This window comes from Balaenoptera musculus, chromosome 8, assembly GCF_009873245.2.
Source record: "Balaenoptera musculus isolate JJ_BM4_2016_0621 chromosome 8, mBalMus1.pri.v3, whole genome shotgun sequence".
Lineage (NCBI taxonomy): Eukaryota > Metazoa > Chordata > Mammalia > Artiodactyla > Balaenopteridae > Balaenoptera > Balaenoptera musculus.
In genome coordinates, this window is record NC_045792.1 from 68429017 (window position 1) to 68446259 (window position 17243).

A 17243-nucleotide genomic window follows, 5' to 3' on the forward strand; every position below is an offset into this window, starting at 1 on the left:
GAATAATTTGGATAATCCAAGGTGCTCTAAGTGAAAGAGTAGTGGGTATAATTAAGAGTTACTTAATATGTCTTGGTAAAGTACTTCTGGAATTCTTCTCAGAAATTGAGATAAGTGAATGAATGACTAATGATTGGGTGACAAATGTTTTGCAAGTCAAATGGTTTCCAATTCTTTGCTTCTACCAATTTGTAGGCGTTATCAGCTGGCAGACCATTAAAAATAGTGTTTGATGATAGATCACTATGTGATTACATAGCTCAGAATGTGCTCAAAGGGTGAGCAACTTGGCTATATATACTCTTCCCATTCCTCTTTTCACGGGATTTATGGGAACAAGATTTTTCAGGATTTACATCTAAAAATATAGCATTAAGCCAATATTCAATCATGGATAAATGAATTAGAAAACCTGAAAAGTTTACAAAGCCTCATTCATCTCATTAGGAGATATATTTATGATAAAATTTTAATTTTTATGATTTATAATTATCAAAATTTATCATCTATGTTGTATTGACCAATTGTACTGATGATAATTGTAACACTAATTCGAGCAAGAAGAGATTATTTTTAAACACTTAGAGCCTTATAGTCACAGGAAATAAAAGAAAATTTCAAATTTCAATGATAAGCATGATTAAGTGTGATCAGTAAAATACTTTGAAACTTAAATGTATTACATTAAGATAAAATTCTGAGGGAGAATGGAAATGGCAATGTAAGTTTAAAGATGAAAAGAAAAGATGCAAAATGTTCAAATGTTAAAGAGATTGTTCATGTAATTTTAAATGGATGATGATGGTATCAAGTTGTTTTGGTATTTAGATTTCATGGGATACATCTAAAAGAGTGATGTAATCATTTTATTTTAGTCAATATTTATAGTCTGCTGGAAATTACATCCTTTCCAACTTTGTTCTTTAAACTTATGATGCAAAATTTTACCTGTCAAATTAAAAATGTGCAAGGGGTCATATATTTTAAAAAATTCTTTTAGGGTTAAATGAGAAAAAAAAATTGACATAGGATACACAGGCACTCTAGTTCTATAATATGGCTGTTGTCTCTGCCTCTCGCTGAGGATTGCTTAGGCCTTAAGACCCTGTCTTCTAGGAAGGGTTTTCTTGTTATACTCCTGAAGTCTGTTGCCTTATGCACCTACTGAGAACCTGTCCCTCTGCCATGTGCTTCTCAGAACACCGTCTTCCCATGCCTTTTGAATATTTCAGTCTTGAATAACATTTTTCTGCTACATCTTTTTTTTTTTTCCAGTAATGAATTATGTCTGCAGTTTTCCCTCTCCTCTGTTAATCCCCCACTCCCTTCAGGGAGACTCAGCTGAATTTCTCACCTTTTGCCCTGCTTCTCACGTGGGTCTCTTTCCTTATCTAACTCACAGAATGAGCGCTATTTACTCATCTGCGCAGCATTCGCACTTTGACTCCTCTTTCCTTTCTGACACATTCTTTTGTTTTCTAAAAGTAATCTTTTAGATTTTAGGATTTCCCTTATTGGAAGAAATAAAATCAGTTAAGGTCTGGATCTGCCCTAAACCTTTAGTTCTAAGTGATCTTATCCATTTTTGCCTCTCTAAATTGGATATTCCCACCCAGGAGATATTTTCCCATCAGACCAGTAGCTAATCCAAGCCTGGATTCAGTTATTATTTTGTCTGTCTCCTCTTTATTATGTCTAGTCTTTCTGAGCCTTTCTCCAAGTCCTAATTCATGCATTTCTCCAAAACGTTCTCTTGGGACATAGGCGATACTATATCCTTATGTTAAAACCTTTTCGCTTGAAATTTATCTAGTAATCCTTTGAATATTTCATGCTGATCTCTGTAATTTTGTCCTGTATCTAGAACTCTATTAACACAACAAACAACCGTAAAACAATTTTTAATATTATATCTCACAATGTTAAGGGTAGAGAATTTCAGCAGGGCTTGGCTGAGTAATTCTTCTGCTCCATGTGGCATCAGCAGAGGTCACTTGGAGGTATTCAGCTGGCAGATGGTTTAGAGAGTCTTAGAAAGCTTCATCACATGTACGGTGCTTTGGAGGGGATGGCTGGAAAGTTGGTCTCAGTTGAGAGTAATTGATCAGGGGTCCTACACATGGCACACGGCATCTCCAGCATGACAGTCTCAGAGTTATCAAACTTCTTATCTGGTAGCTTAGGACTCTGAAAAGAATGTTCCAAGAAGCCTGGGTGGCAGCTTCAAGGTTTCTTATGACCTAGCCTTGGAAGTCCTGAAACGTTACTTCTACCGAGTGCTGGCTTCTGTTGGTCAAGGAAGTCACTGAGGCCAGCCCAGATTCAAAAGAGGGGGAATTAGAACCCACCTCTCTATGAGAGGAGTAGCAAAGAATCTGTGGCCATCTTTAATCGACCCATGTATATGTAATCCCTTTGCATGGCTGGGCTGCCCTAACTATATCTAACTATGGAGTCTCTATCTGAAGCTTTAGAAAGAGGCTTCACAGTATTTTCCTGCCTCCTTCTGAGGAACTTATTCCAGGCTGATGTTTGAGAGTTTACCCCTGCTGATAAATTTCACTGGGCTGCAGTCACTCTTTCTGATGGAGAAACAAAAATATAGCCCCCTTTTCAAATTCTTTATTTAGAGTAGTTAGATTGTGTGCATCTCCTTAATCCTTATTTTTTTTTCTTTTTTTAAATCCCTTTCTCCTGTTCTTCAAGATCTTATTTTTTTTGTTTCATATCTGCCTGGTCTGTCATAAAAAAATTCTGTCATTCAGTTTCATCCGTCTATCTTCCTTTATTTTGTTTCCATTCTTTCACCACTCTTCTCATGATAGAGGGTGAAGCATATTTTTGAAAATTCACCAATTCCTCCTCGATTACCTGAAAAAACTTGATTTTAGAGACTGTGTTCATTTGAAACTAATACCAAGATAGGATTTGATAAGAAACATCTATGAAGGATAAAGGGAAGGAAGCAGGAGAAGGCAGTAGGAAAACCATGTTGCAGGGCTGACAACTGAGAAGGAAAAGGGGGGGGATGACTTGAGTAGGAAGAGATGGAATTTTCAAGCCAAAGTCACCTGTGAGAGGAGTCCCCTGCCTGCAGTCACGGACTCACAGCAGTGCCCCTGCTGTGCTAAGTCACAGCTGGGAGTAGCTCAGGGGAAGTGTGGCCTCGGTAGGAACCTGGTGGTGGATCCAGGTGGGGCTTTCAGTCAGCTCTGCCCCCTGCAGCAGAAGCTCTGGCTGCCACAGGGTAGAACATTGTAGATGCTAATGGAAGCCAGGGTGGAGAACTGTGCTCCAGTTTGGTGAGAGCTGCTCATGAGGCTGGATTTCCTCCTTGTTTTGAGACTTCATCTCCACTAGTCCCTGGGAGGACCTGCCGGCACTGAGGGACATGGATTCACTGACTTTGGCAAATAGGGAGTCAGATTCACAGGGGTTAATGTCTAACTCCACCATGTACCGTATGTGTAACCTTGGTCAGATTTCTGTGTCTCAGTTTTCTCAACTCGGAAGGAAATCTTGAACAAAAGTTTTGAGAGCCCTTCTAGCTCTGACGCCTTCCAGCTCTGACGCATTGTGATACTTAGAGCCTTGATGATTTCCGTGGTGCCTTTGATCTCTTATATTTCCAAAGTTATCCTTGTGAAAAGGATGCTTACAACTTTTCATTGTCAGAGAGCTGACTCACTGAGACAAATCTGAAGTGTAATTATGGTATATGTGAGTATAGACGTTAACAAGAAATTATCCTCAGACATAAATGGTCTAATAGCAGCAAATGATTGCAAAAGACAGTGGGTTTGAATAGTTTAACATAATGCTAATTTGCTTCAAGTGGAAACACTAATCAGGAACATTAGGTAATTATCATTTAGGTACAGGACCCCAGTATAAGAAATCCGCATTTTCATGTTAGCACTGATATCACTTATATAACTACTTACAACAAAGATAGGGAATGATTCTAAGAAGTACATTCATTATACAGATCTGCAGTGAGAAATCTTGGTTATTAATTTTACCTTTTGTTAGATATCTTACATGTGGCATCTATCCAATCTTAGAAAATAATTTTTATATTTTATGTAGTTTGATTAATTACACACAATCTTAGACTGCTATATGTAGAAGATTGGCATATTGCTATGTGTGAAGAATTCTGAGTTTGAATAAAGAAGAAAAATGGAAGGGCTATTTACCTTGAGCCTCAAACCCCTTTAATATAAATCATTTTACAAATGGGGAAACTGAGGCCTAGGGAGTTTATCTCAATTGCCCAAGATCTCAAGATAAAAACTGCTAAGAATTTTATTTTGCTCCATGTGCCAGATACCTTTAGAAGTTCTTTATATATAATAGCAACTTTAAAAGATGGGTACAACAACCATAAGAGATAGACACTGTTATTTCTGCCGTCTTACAGATGAGGAAACTGAGGTGCAGAAGGGCTGAGTTACTTGCTCTAGGGAGCTTAGAAGTGGCAGAGCCAGAATTTGAACCCAGGCAGTTTGGCTCTGGAGTCCATACTTTTAACCATATACATACTTCCTCATCAATATAGTGTGTTAAAAAAGACAGGCTGGCACTGGAACTCAGATCTCCTAGTTTCCTTGTGTCTTTTCCATACACCAGTATGAATTTGAAACAAATCCATTTTAATATTTTAAAATAAACACGGCAACTGAAATTGCACAAGTGGCTTCCCAGAGGTCCTACTTTCTTGCACGAGGCCCCCAAAGGCAAGTCTCCCCAGTCTCCATCTCCACACCTCCCAGGAGAAACTCAAGCAATGAACATTAATTAGCAGGTAGGAGTCATCTATAATTGATGAATCACAACCTTCAAAACAAATGGCTGATTATGAAGTGGTTTCAAGTTATGTGAAAAGCTTCTTCCCAGAAATAAGCTAAACTCTTCTAGGAATAATCTTCATATCCCATTTGTTGATGAATTTTCCATTTGCTCTTCTTCCTGAGCCTCCCAGAGTCCTGTGCTTGGTCATTCCCGGCCCTCTCACCACCAGCCTTAGATCCTTCAGCCGTAATTAGTGGCATTCCTCACTGAGCTACCCACTCTTTGACAGGATTCTGGGTTGCTGTGTTGGCCTGGCTGTCCACCTAAGGCAAATGTCCTCTGAGCAGGAAGATACTGCAGAGTAGAATGTTTCTCTTGACTCATCTCCTGAACCCATCACCCAGCTAGACTTTGCCATTAGCTAACGGCCATCCAAAATGAGCAAATTCTTTGGTCATATCTGTAGCAACTCATTGGTTTTCAACTTGATGGTTTATTTCACTGATGGTTTCTGTTCTCATCAGGAGGCAGTAGAATAGCAAAAAGGTGCTTGCTGAGCCCATCAGTGATGAGAGCTGATTTTCTGATTGACTAGAGCAGGGCGCATTGGTTGTCCATGCCCCAGGGGTATGAAATTATCCCATATTTCTGAAATGTAGCTCAGACCTCATCCTGACTCATGTCTTTCCCTAAGTTACCCCATCATGGGGTAGTGGAGATGGGGCAGGGTTACAGACTTCAGGACACTCTTGAGTATTCCATTAAGGAAGATGAGCAGAAAGTAGATGAGTGAGTAACCATCAGACTTTGCTCTCTTTTCTTAGGCACTGGTGAGAAAAATCGATGCCTCAGACAATATCTACACCACAGAATCCACCACAGGGAACCTGTTCAGCCTGACCCAGGAGGGGGCTCCCTTGTGCCGCATCATAGCCAAGGTGAGCTTCATGGATGGGGGCCAAGGTGATGGGCCTGGGGAGAGTGTGAGGAAGCTAGTTTGGCGGGGACAGCTGGCTTAGGAAGCCTGTCCTGGCTCTAGCATTTGCTTGTTATGTGATCTTGGAAGAGTTACCTCCCCTCTCTGGGCCTTGGTGTCTCCATCTTTAATAGTGGCTAACTCCTCTGATTTCATTTCCCACTTGAGACAAGAAGATGGTGCCCCTGGAGCCTCTATCATCTTTCTTCACGTGGTGGCTGTTATAAATATCAACCCTCCTCCCTCATCTTCACATATCCCACCAAACCCAAACTAAACATATCTTCCAACTTAGGTTCTTGGCTGGATCTTAAAAATGCCTGCTGTCACTGCACTATGACATGAAGGAAAGACAAAATTGAGGGCAGTGGTACTCATTAATTACATGGGAGTTGTAATTCATTAGCTTCATGGTCAGTTTGCCCCTGCACTCGTTCTAAGTGTTGGATCCAAACATTTAGAACAAATATAGGCAATTGGTAGCTCCCTAGGGGGCTTGCTAAGGCCTTCTGTTTTATTTTTGCCTCTTTTTTTTTTTTAATTTGAGAAATGACATTACCATTGAGGATAGAATAATGATCTAACTGGAATCAAAGTTATATCCTTCAATAGGCTTAAGATGCCAGTCACAAGAAGATGCTCCAGCTCTGTGGTTCCCAGTCCTAACTCTGCATCACAATCCCTCAGGGAGTTTTTGGAAAACACAACATAAATGGTTTGCTGCCCTCCAAGATTTACCGAGGTCCTGGGGTAAGACCTGGGAATCCACATTTTAATAAGCTCTACAGGGGATTCTGAGGCATGGTCACTCTCAGAATCACTGATCTAAGCCTTTAAGGAAATCTGGAAGAGCAGGGTAAATGCTTGTCAACTCTGGTCACGGGAGAAGTAAATTGTATGCAACAGCAATAGCTAACGTTTGAGGGTGCTCTCCACTGTGCTTAATGCCTTGCAAGCGTTATTTCTTTTAAATCATAAAATCATCCTAACAAGTAGTTACCACGTTTTTCCCATCTATAGTTGAGGAAGTGGCTTGAGAGGCTTACTCAAGGTCACACAACTGATAAAGAGTGGAGTCAGAATTAGAACCCAAGTCTCTTTAATTCAGAGTTCATGATCCTAAAGCCCACAGTGGTGACTTCTGGTTCAATCCTTGGCCCTTCAGCTTCTTGGGCCAAAGTGTGACTCAGAAGTTCTCAACCCTGTAGGCATATTAGCATCACTAGGGAGCTTTAAAAATCTCCACTAGTAAGTGGCCGAGGTGAATTTGAACCTGGCTGTTTGACAGCAAAGGCTATGCTCTCGTTTGCTGTCCTGAACTGCCTCTCAGCAGCCCGACTCCCTCCTCTTCCTCCTGTCTGCCTTCTCCTTCTCATCCCCATCCTCCCTCGCCCTCCTCCCCTCTCCACAACCTTTATTATCTACTGCATCCTTTCTATATGTCAAACACTGCACTAAGCTTTCCCTTCATCATCTCATCTGATCCTCCCGATAATCTAATGATGTGTTATAATAATTCCCATTTTTAAGATAAGGGAACAGAGGCTCAGAGAGAAGTTCATGCACATTAAACGCAGATGGGATTTTAACTAGATCTGCTGACTCCAGAATTTTCATCTCAACCTTCTTCTGTCTCCAGTCCTTGGGGGAGAGTAGACGGAGGGTTGATGCAGAGAGATGATTCCATGATGACTCCCATCTTCCCAGCCTGGAAGATGGCGAGACTAGGTCCTCCAGCAAAATCAATGTTTGGGTTTCCAGTCCTGACAGTGACAAAGGGGCTGGGAGTTCCTGGTATGCCCTGCACAGCATCCTCACCTCCGATGCTCAGGAAATATGCCCAATATGGTGACAGATGTGGGGCAGCTTCCCCCAGTGGCCTTCCTCACTCACCTCCTTGGAGCCTGGTGTGGTCTGTCCTTGGGTCCTTCATCCATCTGAGCTACCCCCATGAGATGATTTGGGCAACCTGTCTGAGGTCTATCCTCTCAACCCCTTGGGTTCCTCTGGCCGCCAGGAAATAAACCCAGTCCTCCCTATGACGGTGGTGGCAAATAATGCCATCCCTTCCTGAGTGCAGAGCACAGAAAACTCCCCTGTGCGTTGTTGAAATTACCCGCTCCTCGCCACTCCAGCTCCTCTATTATCCTCCCCCCACCACCAGCCTACACACCCCGCAAGTGGCCTCCTCCAGCTTTATGACAGCTTACCCTGAGCCTGTCTGAGTAATGCATACCATTATACAGCTGGGCTCTGAGCCCAGAGCTTTCTATAAAATTAAACAAGCTCCAGCCAAAAGTGTGATTCTGCAAGCTCAGGCGGCTCCTGGTCCCACTCTAAGCTGAGTGCTTCTTTTCGGTCCTCGAGGGGGGCTTCACATTCCGTCTCACTTTCTATCTCCTCTCCCTCCCATATATTCCAGCCTTTGGGACACCTTTCATGAGGGTATGAGACACCCTTCTAACCAGGATGCCTTCTGTGACCTGATCCCAACCTGGCTGTCCAGGTCCACCCTCACTGGGTGCTCGGCCCTTTCACAACATTAACTCACTGCTCCTTCAGCAGCTGAGTCATGTAGCTGTCACGACCCCATTGTTAACCAAAGATTGCCAGCAGCAGAGCCAGGATTTGAACCAGAATCCCCTCAGTCTGGGTTCAGGATTCCCCCCTTCTTCTCCTAGTAGCTAAAAATGCTAAGAAGACCATTTTTCACAGGCTTGGGAAAGGATGTAATGAGAATCCAGTGCAAATGGATGCAGAGGCTTAAATATAGTTATGCTAGACTTGGCGTCTCCTGAGCCAAAGGAAGGCTGCCACACTGATCCTGGCTCTCTGCCTCCCATTCTTTGGCATCGTTTCTTCATTGTCTGCTCCAGACGTAAATATCTATCTATCTATCTATCATTGTACATATATAAATAAGATTTGTACTATATATGATTAAATACACACACATATAAACATGCATACATATATAAACATATAAATATTTACATCTGGCGGGAGGTCATTAATAGCCAACAAGGCTGGCCAGGGAGACTTTAGGACTCCTGTTCTTTCTTCTTACTTTAAAGAGTAATTTGATCTTATGTCAGTGACTCTCTGGGTAAGGTCTTTATGTGGAACCCTTATCGGATGTCCCAGGAACCGTGGGAAAGTAGGCAGGCAGGGATAAAGGACTGTGGAGAAAGAATTCAGAGGGGTAAGTGTCTTGTCCCCATACCAGAGCATATTTTTTATCGGAGTAATGATGTGCATTTAAAATCACATCATTTTAAGTGACCCTTTGACCCTTCTATAACGGTCCCCCTTCAGATTATGTCAGGAGTTCCTACTCTGTGCTCTTTTAACCCTGCAACCCCTCCCCATTTCAATGCACAGCTACCCAGATTTCTTCCTGCTTTTAACGTTGTCTGCCAGACAAGGAGCTCAGCATGGACGGGGACTGAGGCAGTGCCCAGCAGAGGGTCTGGCATATAATAAACCATTAATATTTTTGTGCTGCCTGAACAAATTTACTAGTCCTAAGATATGACCCTTTCCCACCAAAGAAACTACCCTGAAAGGAAGGAGGAATATTATAAAATGTCAGAAATTCTGAACTCCCCCAGAATTGGATACTTTCATCTTGGTCCCTGCAGTGATGGGTAGCCAAACTCTTAGACTGCACAGGGGACGGGGCTTGTCATTGTGGGGTGCGGGTAAGGGGAGATCTGGGGTGACATTTCAGCGAGGCTGTGCTGGGCCGTAGTGGTCATTGCTGCTTCTTCTGGTTGCTCATACATGATCCTTTCAGTCATTCACTGCTGCATCCCTGGGGACACAGAACAGAGCCTGTTTTGTGCATAGTACATTTTTTGTTGAGAGAGTTCTGAAAAATCTGATTGGGGATGGTAATTTTGCTGAACCCACCTCCTTCTTCCTGTAACATCTTTCTCAGTTTGGGGAACTGAGGGCAGTGGGCATAGTTAGAGCCAGGAGTGGTGCGGTTAAAGGCAAGTGCCCCTCAGGACCAAGTTCAGACCACTTGCTCATGCATTCTTTCCTGCTGCCACTCCTAGGCACCCCTCCAGCCCTCAGGGAAGGGGAGAGGGAGGAAACAGGGCAAAGACAGTTGTGGGATAGCCAGCTTCCCCTGCTTTGGGCGTGGATGTCCACGGTGGGGTTGCCACCAGTTTGCTGGACGTGTGGTGAGTCGCCTTTGTGATCTGTTGGTCTCTCTCACTTTGCTGTGGGAGCCAAGGCAGCTTCAGTGGTTTTTCTACAGAATAAAGATGTCCAGTTAGGCTGAGCGCCTCACTCCCAGACTCTTCTCAGAAATCCTCTCAGACTTCTCCTGGGAGGTCGCCACAAGGTCTCAGAAAGGAAAAGTGCAGGTTCACATTCAAGAGCTCGGCTGATCAATCCTAAAGGTTTTTCCTCTTTTCCTTTTACAAATTGGAGTGAAGGAGTGAAAACAAGACCAGTGTGGATTTGCGGTGATTATTTCACCCATCTGGACTTTAGTTTTTCCCATCCCCCAAATGGAAATGAATTATAGTACTGATGTAAATAAAGCTCCTTTTTGTGTGCCTGCCATGGTGGTGGAAGCATCTGAGAAGTAACAGGGGGTCACTGGCATAGTGAGAACCAGCACGAGGCATCTAGGTTTCGGTTCCCTCCATCTGCCTCAGACTTGTTTCTAGAACCTGTTTCTGACAACTCCAGGCTTATTCCATGGCGGCTGCTGAGGGGGGTTGCCAGGAGTCTGGGAGCAGTGTTAACTGGCGTTGAGCCTGGCCACAGCACGTGTGCCTGCCCTGGCCCCTCACCTCCAGTTTAGATTACCAAGAATGACATTATTTCTGGAGCTGGCATTTCACTGTAACATGTGTGGGAGCTTGGGAGTGTGTGTGTGTGTGTGTGTGTGTGTGTGTGTGTGTGTGTGTGTATAGAAACCAGAGGGGAGGAAACATTCTTTTTTACTACTACCTTCCTGGGTTCTCTGGCTGGGGCCCTGGAAATTGGGCTGACAAAAGCCAGATTAACAATAGAAAAAAAAAACAAACAAGTTTATTAGCACTTGCACTGTACTTATGCATGGGAACGGTCAGAGGTGAGTAACTCAAAGGGTTGGTTAGAACTTGGGCTTAACGTAGCATCTTAGCAAAGGAACAGTACATTTTTAGAGAAGTGGTTAAGACAGAGGAAGAGAACCTTGACTCTCTAGGGGTGGCAAATTGTGGGAAGACACATATATGGGAAACTAATAGTAGATGAAGACTGAAGTCTGCTATGTGGATTCCTCTGGTGCCGAATCCAGGCTGATAAGGGTCTAATATTGTCTCCAGCGATTAACTCTTGTTCTTCCTAGTAGAGAGGGGAAAGGGTATAATCTTTTTAAATTTATGTCCTGCTTTTAGTCAAATAGGGAGAGGACAGAGATCTTTTTTTTGTATCTGCTTCTTCTTAATTGCCTTCAAATCAAAATAATCCTTACACTAAAGCATATTTTGGGGTGGCTATTCTGCCACCCTACAGACCCCAAAACACACCTGCTGAGTGAGGGGTATCAGTAATTCTTGAGTCAGCCCCTGGAGAGCTCACACAGTGAGTTCACGTGACATTTTCTTTTTCTTGGCAGGAGGGTGGGGTCGTGGCGCTCTTCAAGGTCTGCCGGCAGGACAGTTTCCGGTGCTTGTACCCCCAGGCGCTCCGCACGCTGGCCTCCATCTGCTGCGTGGAGGAGGGGGTCCACCAGCTGGAGAAGGTAAGGGCGCAGCTGGCTGGCTGGGTGGGGCCTGAGGTCCCTGAGCGGGTGGGTGAATGGGGAGCGCGACCTCCTGGTGGACGTCTGGCAAGAGCAATCTCCCGAGTCCCTCCTGTTCCCAGGCATCATTCATGTGGGGCTGCTGGGATCTTGACTGTGGTTGATGAAGACATGAAGGGGGCCAAGACTGAGGAGCTCAGCGGGAAAGGCAGGGTCCAGAGGGACACTCAGCACTTCCTGGGTGGAGTGGCCAACAGAGCCTGGTTGGCGGGTTGGGGTGGGAGGTGGGGGGGAACACAGCAGGAGGCAGGCAAGTCAGGTGGGGAGGGGTGTCGAGGTTAAGGGCGGTTGGTCCTTCTCTCGTGGCAGCACCCCAGCAGAAGGAAGAGGATCCAGCTCCTCCGGGGGCAGGATAGACATGAGCAGGGTGGGCATGGGTGCCTGGGCAAGCAGGTGGGCTCCACCCAAAGACGGCTTGGGTAAGGGAAAGGGAAACTGGAGTCCAAGCGCATGATGGGTCAACACTACTGGGGGTGGCCAGGACTGGAGAGAAGGTGGTGACTTGACAGTCCCAGGTGCCTAGCTCCAGGCCAACCTAGGGCAACGTGACCGATTCCAGCTACCACCTCCCAATTACCCCAGGTTGTAGGGCTGAGGCTGCTTCAGCACTGGTGCCTGAGTGGGTCTGAGCCTGCAGATGGGTCCTCAGGGATGTTAGCAGGAGGGTTGGGAGGCTAGTGCTGACACTTGGGGATTTCTCAACCACATTTCAAGGAAAGATGCTGAATTTTTTTTATGGAAGAGAGATAGAAAGGCCTGGTATGACCTGGTGACAATTGTGGTGCCTGCAGGGTGAGGGGTAGGTACCTTGAGTCTGTTCTCGTGACTGGTCTAAAAGGGGATGGGACAAGCAAACTGCTCCCCTTCCTGTGCATCTGTGTCCCACAGTCTGGTCCTGGCTGCCCAGAAAACCTCCACCCTACCCTCAGCTTCTTTACTTTGGTCTGGACTCCTAGACAGATGGTCGTTTTACATTCTACCTTGCCTCTTTCTAAATCTGCTCGGGTTATGGGACAGAGTCACAGGATCACAGGCTCTGAGGTGCTTTTAGCTGAGGATGGAGGGTGCATGGGAAATCTGCTCAGTTTACAGATGAGAAGGCTATGGCTCAGAATGGGGAAGTAATTTGTCTGAGGTCACACAGCAAAGTGGTGAAGGAGCTAGTGCCAGCCCTCTGGACAGAGTGCCCCCTTCCCATGGGGTCAGAAGCCTTTGTATGTGTGTGCTTGCTTAGGCGGTAAAATGGAGGAGAGAGGCAGTGGCGAGACAGACAGACTCCATGAAGTAAATGCATTGAGCATTTCCAGCTTCATGTGCTGAATAATCCTCTCTTCTCCCATAAAATCTTCTTCCTTAGACAGTGGGAAATGGCCATACGCGTTTGTTTCTCATCTTCTTTCATGCTGGTTGGCAGGAAGAAGGGGAGGAAAAGGCAGAAGGGACTAGAATCGCCAGTTCTCCAAAAGCTGTGCATTTCTTGGCTTTAGAGAGTTTGCAGAGCCGCAGGAAAACCTCAATCCAGGGAAGGAAAACAGCAGGGCTTTTTTTGCTCAGAGTGAAAACCTGTGCAGCAGGGAAGGCTGTGGAGGCAATTTCTCCCGTGGGGCTCCAAAGCCAGAGGGCGCCAATGCATCTTTCCCAGGCCAGATGGGCCACTGGCCTGGGAGCCAGCCCCTACCCACTAAGCAAGAGGACGGGGGACACTCGGCGCCTGAGGGCTTACTAAGTGCCCCATGCTGAGCTAGCCCCTTACACGCATTCCCTTCATTAACCCACCAGAACCTCGTGAGGTGAGCATTATTCATATCTCCACCTTGAAGACGAGGAATTGAGTCTCAGCCAGTGTAAGTGACTCACCTAAAATCACAGAATAAGTTTTGGAGCCAGGATTTGGACCCCGTCTGCTTGTCTAATGCCCAGTCGACCTCACTGACTCACTGGTTTAATGGATACTCTCAGACTGCCAAAAAATATCTCTGTAGCTAAACCTGGACCACCTTGCTGTTTCTGGCCAAAGTCCTAATTCTCCCACCCCCAACTCGTACAGGAGAAGGTCACCGTCTCTGGGCTTTCCCCTCCTCCAGGTCAGATTACTTTCCATACACAGATACTTCTGAAATAACTCTGTGCCCAGCAGTGAGCAGGAGGGAGTCTTGTCAGAAAGGAGCCCCCGTGTGGTCGGAAACAGCTACTACAGCTCTGCAGTCACAGAGCTTGCCAAGTGCCTTCACAGGCAGCCTGATTCCATTTGATATCTGCCTTGAGTATACAAGCATCCCCATTATACAGACAAAGAAACCGAGGCCCAGAGATGTGAAGTGACGTCTGCACAGAATCACACAGCTCGTAATTCATTCATTCAGCAAACATTTATCGACTGTCTGCTCTTTGCCAGGCATTGTTTTATGTGCTGGAAGTACAGCAGTGAACGAAACAGGCAAAACCCCTGGTCCTCTTAGAGCTTACGTTTTAGCTCAGGGGGTGGCAAGTTACAGCCTGTGGGCCGAAGTCATACTGCTGTCTTGTTTTTGGCATGTACAGCCCATGAATTAAGATTTTTATTTTCATTTTTAAATGGCTGTAAAAATATCAGAAGAAGAAGAAGATTTTGTGTCACATGAAAATTATGTGAAATTCAAAGTTTTGATCCATAAAGTTTTAATGGATCACTGCCAGGCTCCTTTGTTTAGGTGTTCTCTCTGTCTGCTTTTTCTCTACAACAGCATAATTAGATAATTGCAAGAGACCATGAGGCCCACAAAGTCAAAAACATTTACTATCTGGTCCTCTACAGAAAATATTTATCGACCCCTATTCTATCAGGTAATAAGGACATCATGACAGTGATTAAAAGGATAATAACATTTATCGAATACTTGCTTTGGACAAGCACTTTGCTAAACCCCACCTTTCATGGTGTCACTTAATCGTTAATCCATTGGTGCTGTTATCATCCATGTTGTTTGTAGAAGGAACGGAGACTCAGAGAAGTGAAGCAACTTGCTCAAGAGCACACAGCTAATAGATGGCCTGGCGATCATTTAATCCCAGCTCTGCTGAGCCAGAGTCAGCCTGGGCTATGAACCATTATGCCAACCCAGGACTCAACTCCAATACGTGAGGCTAAGGTCCATGCTCTTTTCCTCCACATCATGTTGCTTCCAAAGCTGTGAGGTGTTCTAGAGACACCCAGGAGGGCCTGGATCACCTGTCCCTCCCCCAGGTCCTGCCCACGTGGGCTCTGTGATCCGGCTGCTGAGCACTGGCCTCAGATGCTCTGGTGAGGTCAGCCGTTGTCCATGTTTAGGATGGAAGGTGAAAAAATCCGGGGACAGGCTGATTTGCAGAAGCCACAGCACGGCAGTCAAGGCAGAGGCGAGGTGGGGAGCAGGGGCCCTGGGGCTTTCGCCTGCTGCACACTCACCCGGCACAGTTCGTGCCCTCTTTAGATAATGTCAAAGTCCCAGCCTCCCCCTGATTTACTGGCCTAGCCTCCTCCCTGAGGCTCCCGTAATTAATTGGCAGCAAGAAATGTGCTGGATTTGGTTAAAATCCATTTCTGTCATGCGGCTACCCACCACCGCTTCCCTCCAACCTTAAAGTGGTTCATTAAATCACGCACAGATCCCTGCGGAGTGTGAGTCTAGTCAGGTCACCAGACACCCCATCCATCCTTGGCCCTGCTGCGTGATGCCCGAGCTCTGTTGGGCTTGGGGCATTCGAGTGGCCATAGATTCACCCAGTCACCTGTTTCTTCTTTCTCTGCCATCCAGTCATTCACTTACTTTCAACTCACTCGCTTCCTTGCCTGCTCACTCAGTCCCTCATCATCTCATCACGCTACTAATTCATTCCGTCGTCACACATTTGTTGTGAAGCAGCCCAGCTCCAGGAAAACTGTGGCCTTTGAGAGTCAGGCTCTTCTGGATGGGAATTCAGGCTTTTCCACCTACGAACTTGGACACGTTTCCCTGGGCAAGTTACTTAACTTCTCAGAGATGTGGTTTCTTCATCAATCAAATGCGCATGATGAAATCTACCTCCCAGGGCTGTCAGAGATAAATAGATTGCGGTAACCTGGTGCCTGGCACCCACTAGGCACTGAATAAATGGTAGCTATTTTGATTTTGGCGGGTGTGATGCCAGTTGCCGGGGTTTTGCATATCAGTGGCCTGAAGAAAATGATGGTCTGGTGGAGAAGAGAGCTCTGACGCGCCAGCAGGAGGGGAAAGCTTGGCCAAAGACGCTGCCCAGTGCACAGTGTGGAGAAGTTAGTGGGGCTGGAGCACGAGTCCCTACGACCTTTCCATTTTACAGGCGAGGAAACTGAGACTCAGAGATTGTGTTCCCTCAGCTCATGAACGTGTAGTTTGGATTCAAACGCACGTCTGGCTGGTTTCTAAAGCCCATGTTCTTTATACTCTGAGACCCTGGGAAGAGCTGGCCCTTTGGAGGTGGGGACTGCAGGGCAGTGGCTCCCAGGGAACCAGGCTCTGGGTATTGGTCCGGGAAGAGGGCAGACGTGGATATTCCCCGAGCGGGTCTGGAGCAGCAAGATGTCAAGACATAGCAAAGGCCTCTGCAGAGGTGCCTGAAGGGTCTTTCAAGGCTCCACGCTTTCTTTTCAGAGGTCTGGTTCATCCTGCCCACAGCCTCCTCACCATCGTGCTCCTGCTGGGGCAGCGAGTTTCAGGAAGTCTGTCCTGTGTCCTCAGCAGACAGTCGCCCCTCATTCCCCAGCCCCTGCGCTGGGCTCTGGGAGGAGAGACAGGCAGCTGTGTTCCCTGTCTCCCACCTGGGCTGGCCAAGTGGTAGCCCCATGGCCATCAGAAGCCGCAGGCTGGTGGTACCACCTGTGCCTGGGGTGCTGGTGAAGGCAGCAGTAAGGAAGCAGTGGAGCTGGGCCCCGAGGACCAAGGTGGAGCTCCCAGGCAGGCCGGGGGAAAGTGGCCTCGGCAGAGGGACTCCGCAGCCGGCTGGTAGGCCAGTGGGGCTCTAAGTCTTTTAGGAGCTCCGTGCTCAGTGAGTTGGGGGAGCCCAGAAGAGGAGGCAGGGTTCTCTGAGACCCACTTTGGAGAAGATGGGATGAAGAAAATGAGGGCCAAAGAGGGAGTGAGGGCTTCAGAGCCACACAGCCCAGTGAGAGCAGATGGACCCAACCCCGTGTGGTGGCCAGGTGACCTAGCCCACCTGGCCTGGTCAGGGCAGCCTTGGAGCGGAGTAGAGCTGGGAAGGTGGACTGACATTACCAAGGCAGAGAACTGCTGGTTTGGGGGCAGGCTGAGAGGGGGCTAGAAAGCGAGTCCTCTCTGAACCTTGGTCTCCTCTTTATAAAACGGGACGACACCTCCTCCGTGGGGCTGCCATGATTACGTGATGCAGCAATGCAGGTGGGGCCTGATTGGAGGAAGAAATCGCCTGTGTCTGTTTCCCTTCCCTCTTTCCTGGCCTGTTTGTCTTCACCTTTTTGGGTTGGTCTGGGGAAAATCCTGCAATGCTCCCAGAAAGCCTGAGTCCTGGGATTTTGCCATGGCCCTGGCAGAGTTCCAGGGTGTTCTGAGTGGGTAATGGGACCGTCAGGGCACTGTTGGTGCGGCAGTCAAGGTTGGACAGAGCCAGGGGCCAGGATGGGGGTGCTGGGGACTAGAGCTGGACTGGAGACTG

The 17243-nt window shown here is 46.5% G+C and overlaps 1 protein-coding gene across 1 annotated transcript in view; it reads left to right on the forward strand.

Moving 5' to 3' along the window:
- The window catches only part of INSC (INSC spindle orientation adaptor protein), a 121845-nt gene that overhangs the window by 67497 nt on the left and 37105 nt on the right, over positions 1–17243 (forward strand). The window contains exons 5-6 of the mRNA XM_036861206.1: positions 5619–5732; positions 11394–11519. Of these exons, the coding sequence (XP_036717101.1) occupies positions 5619–5732; positions 11394–11519 (240 nt within the window). The remainder of the gene's footprint in view (positions 1–5618; positions 5733–11393; positions 11520–17243) is intronic.